The 7,067-nt window shown below is 44.8% G+C and overlaps 1 protein-coding gene across 1 annotated transcript; it reads right to left on the reverse strand.

The window, feature by feature from the left end:
* Positions 1 to 653: 653 nt before the first annotated feature.
* Positions 654 to 6,809, reverse strand: fcsk (fucose kinase). Its single transcript, XM_031879559.1, has 12 exons — positions 6,490 to 6,809; positions 5,687 to 5,760; positions 4,775 to 5,130; positions 4,216 to 4,450; positions 3,972 to 4,138; positions 3,055 to 3,279; positions 2,813 to 2,956; positions 2,037 to 2,156; positions 1,756 to 1,943; positions 1,575 to 1,674; positions 878 to 1,101; positions 654 to 797 (listed from the first exon to the last, which is right to left on the reverse strand). The coding sequence occupies exons 1-12, from the start codon at positions 6,613 to 6,615 to the stop codon at positions 726 to 728; spliced, it is 2,031 nt and encodes a 676-aa protein (XP_031735419.1). The 5' UTR covers positions 6,616 to 6,809; the 3' UTR covers positions 654 to 725.
* Between the last annotated feature and the right edge of the window lie 258 nt (positions 6,810 to 7,067).

The raw sequence follows: 7,067 nt of genomic DNA on the forward strand, positions 1-7,067 counted from the left end.
GTGTAAATAAAGTTTTAACGTTAACCATCACAGTGTAAATAAAGTTTAACGTTAACCATCACAGTGTAAATAAAGTTTAACGTTAACCATCACAGTGTAAATAAAGTTGTACTGACTCAGTAGAACATGTGTTTCTCGTCTCTGATCTCTGATCATGTTTCATTGTAAACAACCAATCAGAGGAGAGCTAGTAACGTTAGCAGCACCGCTAACAGCTAACCAACAGAGGTTCACTTCAGTTACACTATGATGCCTTCAGGCTCTGCTCAGTGAACATGAGTACTGGCTGAAGGTAAATTATAACGTTATCATGATGTGTTCACATGAATATAAAATAGATATTAGAGATGAATTATGATGTTTAACTTCCTAACACGAGCTCTAAACACATTATTATACTTCATTAAAAATAATGAGATTTGTTTTAATAAAAATACAATCTTTTATTTCATTATCATTTGAATTGTGTTTTAATGAAGAAAAAAAGAAAAATGTATATGTGTGTGTGTGTATGTGTGTGTGTGTGTATATATGTGTGTGTGTGTGTGTGTGTGTGTGTGTGTATATATATGTGTGTGTGTGTGTGTGTGTGTGTGTGTGTGTGTATGTATATATGTGTGTGTGTGTGTGTGTACGTGTGTGTGTGTGTGTGTGTGTATATATGTGTGTGTGTGTGTGTACGTGTGTGTGTGTGTATGTATGTGTATGTGTGTGTGAGTGTGTCCTCAGGATGTAGGTAGGACGGTAATCCCGTCCATGTCCAGCTCCACTGAGTGAACACTGAAGTCTCCCAGACCCTGAAACAAACCAGTGGACACCTTAGAAACCCAGTCAACATGTGTGTGTGTGTGTGTGTGTGTGTGTCTGTGTGTGTTACCGGTGTGTTGTTGAGGACCTGCAGCACCGCCTCCCGCTGTCGGGGCTCCCGGGTCAGCAGGTAGAGGAAGCCCCCCCCCCCGGCCCCGGCCAGGCTCTGACCCAGGACCAGCGGCCTCAGGGCCTCCATCATGGTCCTCACTGAGGCCGGCTCACAGCCCGGAGCCATCAGCTTCTTCTGCTGCCACGAGCGGTCCAGACACCCCCCCAGGCTGGACAGAGAACCTGACGGGGGGGGGGATTGGCACATGTTCAGGGTTGGACGAAATGCATTCTGGGAAGTTTTCTGCAACCAGTGAACAGGAAGTGACCATATCTGGACTGAGGAGGAGTGACGTAGAGACACCGTATACGTCTCTGGTAGAGACCTGTCAATCACCGTGTAGCCCCGCCCTAAAGCATCCCCTGCTTTATGGTCTGTGTGACTCTAAATGGACCATAATGTACTAAATGAACATCATGCTGTATTGAAGAAGACTTGAAACTAGAGATTGAGACCATAAACTCATGTTTACAATGTTTACTGAGGTAATAAATCAAGAGAGAAGTAGAGTCATTTTCTCATAGACTTCTATACAACCAGAGGAGTCGCCCCCTGGTGCACACTAGAGAGAATGCAGCTTTAACACATGACATATACATATACATATACATATATATATGTATATGTATATGTATATGTATATATGTAGACTCACCCTCTGAACAGGCTCTGACACATTCCTCTGAGTTCGCCACTAGCTGCTGGACGTTCTGGACCATCGTGGGCAGACGACTGTACCAACTACGAACCACATCCTGAAGACAAAACCACCTTCTTCATGATCATCATCATCATCATCATCATCATCATTATCACCATCATCATCATCATCAGACCTGCAGCAGGTTCCTAGCCAGCCTAGTTTTCCCGGTGTAGACCAGCAGGAGGTGGAGCTCCAGAGAGACCAGGAAGTCGTCTGGAGGAGTGAGACGTTCCACTTCTACCTGCAGCGGCAGAGATGCTCTGGAACGACCCACCTTGACTCCGCCCACCAGACCCCCCACCTGATCCTGCCAGCCTCCACCTGGAGGAGGAGGAGGAGGAGGAGATGAAGAAGATTGTATTGGTCTCCTCTCTGGTTCTGGAGTCCAGAGTGAACATGTAGCTGAAGACCTACCTGTGGTGAGGATCTGCTCCAGGTACAGGACTGCGTGGATGAGGGAGTCGGTGTCGTAGGTTTGACCGGTGCACCTGTAGACCGCAGCCAACAGCGCCCCCGCCAGGATGCTGCTGGTACCTGCAGGACGAGAGCTGGTCAACCTCGGACCTGCTGAGTCATCACTATCTTACTTTGTTATCGTCATCTATGGTGATTTCTTCTTCATTAAAACACACATTTCAAACAATAAGGAAATATAAGATTGTATTTTTATGGTTTAAAAATCTGATCATTATTATTAATGAAGTATAATAATGTTCTTAGAGCTCGTGTTAGAAGTTAAACATCATAATTCATCTCTAATATCTGTTTTATATTCATGTGAAAACATCTCCTTCAAACTACTGGATTTATTCAAGTTCATCACCAAAACTACATTTTACAGATGACATGTGAACACATCACGATAACGTTATAATGTACCTTCAGCCAGTACTCATGTTCACTGAGCAGAGCCTGAAGGCATCATAATGTACCTGAAGTGAACCTCCTTTGGTTAGCCGTTAGCGGTGCTGCTAACGTTACTAGCTCTCCTCTGATTGGTTGTTTGTGAAACAACTAATCAATGAAACATGATCAGAGACTAGAAACACATGTTCTACTGAATGTTGTTTCAGCTCTATTTAGTTTGACTACATGTGTAACGTTCCTGTAAAGTTCTAATAATGAAATATATTCTCATTATGTTATGTCTTGTGATGTTTGAGGTCACTGCAGGTGGTTCTGGTTCTCACCTAGTCCAGATCCAGTGGGCAGCACCGACCAGCTGTGGAGCTCCACCCCTCCCCCCCATCGCTGCATCAGCTGATCCCCCAGAGCATGCTGGGAAGAGAGAGACACCAGACCACTGCACACACACACCGCCTTCAGCAGGGCTCCTGTAACACACACACGAACACACACACACACATGAACACACACACACACACACACACACACTCTCTCTGAATAGTGCTGTCATGACTTCCTGTCCTACCAGGTGCGTGAGGCTGACAGTGGTCCCTCAGGTCGTCCAGGACGTCACACACCGTCTCCGTGGAAACGCCCCCCCGCCCCCCGGTGTGGCTGACCAGCAGGAGGCGGGGCTTCCTGATGCGACGGGCCCGAGCACCAATGGGATGCCTCCCGTCAACCTTCACGGACACGTTGGTCACAGAGCCGCCGTGCTCGAAGGCGACGGGCGGCGTGTCGCTCCAACCGCCTGAAACAATAACAGTTAATTATACATACACATACTGTATATACATATATATACATGTATATGTATATATGTGTATATATGTGGGAAATAGCATATATATATTTATATATACATACTACTTCCTACAACTTTATTAATGATCAATCCGTTGATCATTCCTTAAATTCATCATATAAAATCACAACATCATAGAGCACAAAGAGACTCTCAAATGTGGACATTAACTTGACAATAAACTGTGAATTATCATATTTTTGGCACTTTTGCTTGAAAAATTACTTCAACAAATAATCAATAATCAATATCATCGAGTAATTGTTTTTGTTTCTTCATTCTTTATTGAACATAAATTAATTCATTAACGACCTCCACACTGGGTTCTTAACCCCAATTAATCATATTTTAACTATTTTATATTGATAACCATGATTTTAATACTAGTACTAAGTACTAATACCACACTGTGAAAATACTCCACTACAAGTAACTGTTGTACTTGAATGATGACGTTATGATTAATTTAACACAACAATAGTTGTGGATTCATTTCCTTTTGATCGTGTAACTGATTAATTGACTAATAGCTCTAAACAACACATCTGAAAAGATAAAAGTTTGAAATAAATGAAATGAAAACACAAGATTATAAATATAATACAATATTAATATTGATTAATACTGATTATTTTCACCTGCCAGGTCCAGTCGGGCCGGACACTCCACTTCCTGCCACTCCTCAAGGGGCGGGACCTCACCCCGGCCAATGGAGATGAACCTCTGCGATGACATCACAGCCTGTCGTAGGAGCACCTGGCCGGCGCCCTCGTAGTGCCGCGCCGCCCGAACCAGCAGGTCCGGCCTGTTGTGTGTGGGAGGGGTCACATGTGAAACACAGGTCACCATGATGGTAATAACACAGGTGAGTACTCAGCTCACCTGCTCAGCCAATCAGCTCTCTGCGTAGCCAGGGCCTTGACCCCGCCCCTCAGGTCACCTTCCTCCAACAGGAAGTAGGCGGAGCTCCAGGCCTCGTTAGCGGCCGGCCCGCTCCTCAGGCCCCCCCTCCCCCCCGCCATGCACACCAACACGTCAGCGATGCAGGAGAGGCAGCGGGAGGCCACGCCCAGCTCCGCCCCTGACTCCGCCCCCTGCTTCCCGCTACCTGCTGCAACTGAAGAAAAAACAAATAAATACAAAATAAAAGTTATTATTGTTATTGTCTACATTTTTTATTATCTTTGACGGAAGGTCAACTATTTTCTGGATTAATCATTTAATTGTTTATTTCGTAAAGCCCTATCTTTTTATTATTGGTTTTATCTAATATAATAACAATAATAACAATAATAATAAATAATAAAAAAGAATAACAATATTTTTAATTACAAAAAAGTGCTGTAAACTGTATTATCATTACTATAACCATATTATTATTATTATTATTGTTATTATTATTATTGTTATTATTGTTGTTGTTATTATTGTTGTCACTCACTGCTGTCCAGTGTCTCCAGCAGCGCCCCCTGCTGGCCTCCCAGCACCGCGGCCCTGAAGCAAGGCAGCAGACAGACGTCGGTGCGACTCCTCAGAGCGTCCGTCACTCTCCTCCTCCCAGCCAGGAACAGTAACTCCTCCCTCCACTGTAGCTCCGCCTCCTGGCAGGTGAGCGACATCACCTCCTTCAGAGAGAGCCTCCACGCCTCCCTCCACCTCCTCAGACAGCCGACTCCTCCTAGCAGCCAGCCGACTCCTCCATCCAGACCAACAGCACCTCCTCGGGGGAAGAGGACCGGGAAGAGACGAGCCTCCAGGAGGGAGCGTCCTTCTCCTCTCACCCACAACTCCTCTGGCCTGAGAGGAGGAGGAGGGGGGAGGAGGAGGGGGAGAGAGGAGGAGGGGAGGGAAGGAGGAGAGTGGGAGAGGAGGAGGGGGAGAGGAGAGGAAAGGAAAAGAGGAGGAGAGATGAGGAAAGGGGGAGAGACAAGAAGAAACAGGACAGGGAAGTAAAGAGGGAGTAAAGAGAGGATGAGAGGAGAGGAAAACAGGAGGAGAGGACAAAATGAGAGGAGGAGGAGAGATGAGCAAAGGGGAGTAAAGAGGGGAGTAATGAGGGGAGGAGATAGATGAGATAGGAGGAGAGGAGAGGAGGAGGGGGAGGAGAGAGGAAACAGGACAGAGGAGTAAAAAGAGGAGGAGAGAGAAGAAAGAGGAGAGGAGAAAGATAAGAGAGTACGAGAGAGGAGTAGAGGAGAAGAGAGGAGGAAAGAGAGCAAAGGAGAAAGATGAGAGGAGAGGAGGAGGAGGTAGACGAGGAGAGGAGAGTTCTGGTTCATAGAGGAGAATGTGACGAATACAAAAACTATTTCAAACAGGAAGTGAGACACTCAGTAATGTTTTAAGATCCTACTGGATTCCTGTTCTGCTGAAGAAGAGACTCCATCTCTGGTTCAGGAAGGAGGCGCTGCTGTCATCAGAGGAGAGCTGAGGAGGAGGAGGACGAGGATGAAGAGGAGGATGAAGAGGAGGAGAGGGAGGAGGATGAAGAGGAAGATGAAGAGGAGGAGAAGGAGGAGGACAGAGGTGACGACATGATGTCAATAATTTTACGTCTTTTGATTTTGTGGGTTGTGAATTCATTTTAAATGTTTATGTCAGAATGATGTTTATTTTTAGTCAAGTAGTTTTAAACCAACGATGTTTTTATGAATAATAATCATAATCATAATGAGAGAAACCCATCAGAAGATGTTTCCTCTGTAGAGCAGCGTTCACTAAATATATTAAAGAACTCATTTAATCAAATCTGAAGAGTAGAAAATGAAAAGTACCCTTTACATGTTGTACTTTGTGTCTTCATCAAAGTTATTTCTGAAATATTTATAACATATGAATGTACAATATATGTGATTTAAAATGTAGAGCTGAACTATTTCATAAAAATAATAAATCAAAAGATGTGTGAATAATATATTCTCTTCCTTTTTATCTCTAAACTTTCTCTCTTACTTCTGTTTATAAATAAAGTTTGTTTAAAGCCTCTAAAATAAAATAAAATAAAGTTAAATGAATAAATGATGAAGTCAAACATGAGTTAACTATGAGAGTCAAAGTTCATTCTTATAACAGAAGCTTCATGAAGAAGCATGTGAAAGCTCCAGAGAGATGTGTTCAGGGACCCTTTGAGTGAAACCTTTTTTTTTCTGTTCGTACCTCCAGGTCGTCCTGCGCTCCCGTCACCGTGTAGACGCTCAGCTTCAGCCGTCCCACCTCTATCCGGTGTCCCTGGATGATGATGTCATCGGCCAGCTCCAGCCGCCCGACACACTGTGATGTCATCAGCTGGATACCCGACAGTAAACAACCCGACGGGACCTCCAGAGGACCCTGGTGGAGAGGTCACAACGGTCACAGGTCTGTAAACCAGGTGTACCCGTCTCTCTGTAAACCAGGTGTACCCGTCTCTCTGTAAACCAGGTGTACCTGTCTCTCTATGAACCAGGTGTACCTGTCTCTCTATGAACCAGGTGTACCTGTCTCTCTATGAACCAGGTGTACCTGTCTCTCTGTAAACCAGGTGTACCTGTCTCTCTGTAAACCAGGTGTACCTGTCTCTATGAACCAGGTGTACCTGTCTCTCTGTAAACCAGGTGTACCTGTCTCTCTGTAAACCAGGTGTACCTGTCTCTCTATGAACCAGGTGTACCTGTCTCTCTGTAAACCAGGTGTACCTGTCTCTCTGTAAACCAGGTGTACCTGTCTCTCTGTAAACCAGGTGTACCTGTCTCTCT

Source organism: Anarrhichthys ocellatus, unplaced genomic scaffold, assembly GCF_004355925.1.
Source record: "Anarrhichthys ocellatus isolate YVR2014 unplaced genomic scaffold, GSC_Weel_1.0 scaffold288, whole genome shotgun sequence".
NCBI lineage: Eukaryota > Metazoa > Chordata > Actinopteri > Perciformes > Anarhichadidae > Anarrhichthys > Anarrhichthys ocellatus.

Coding starts and splice junctions, on each gene's coding strand:
- fcsk (XM_031879559.1), bottom strand. CDS start 6,615: ATGACATCACAGTGTGTCGGGCGGCTGGAGCTGGCCGATGACATCATC. Junction 3,280..3,971: donor GGCCCGACTGGACCTGGCAG/GTGAAAATAATC, acceptor TTATTGTTTCAG/GCGGTTGGAGCGACACGCCG. Junction 1,675..1,755: donor TGGCTAGGAACCTGCTGCAG/GTCTGATGATGA, acceptor TTTTGTCTTCAG/GATGTGGTTCGTAGTTGGTA.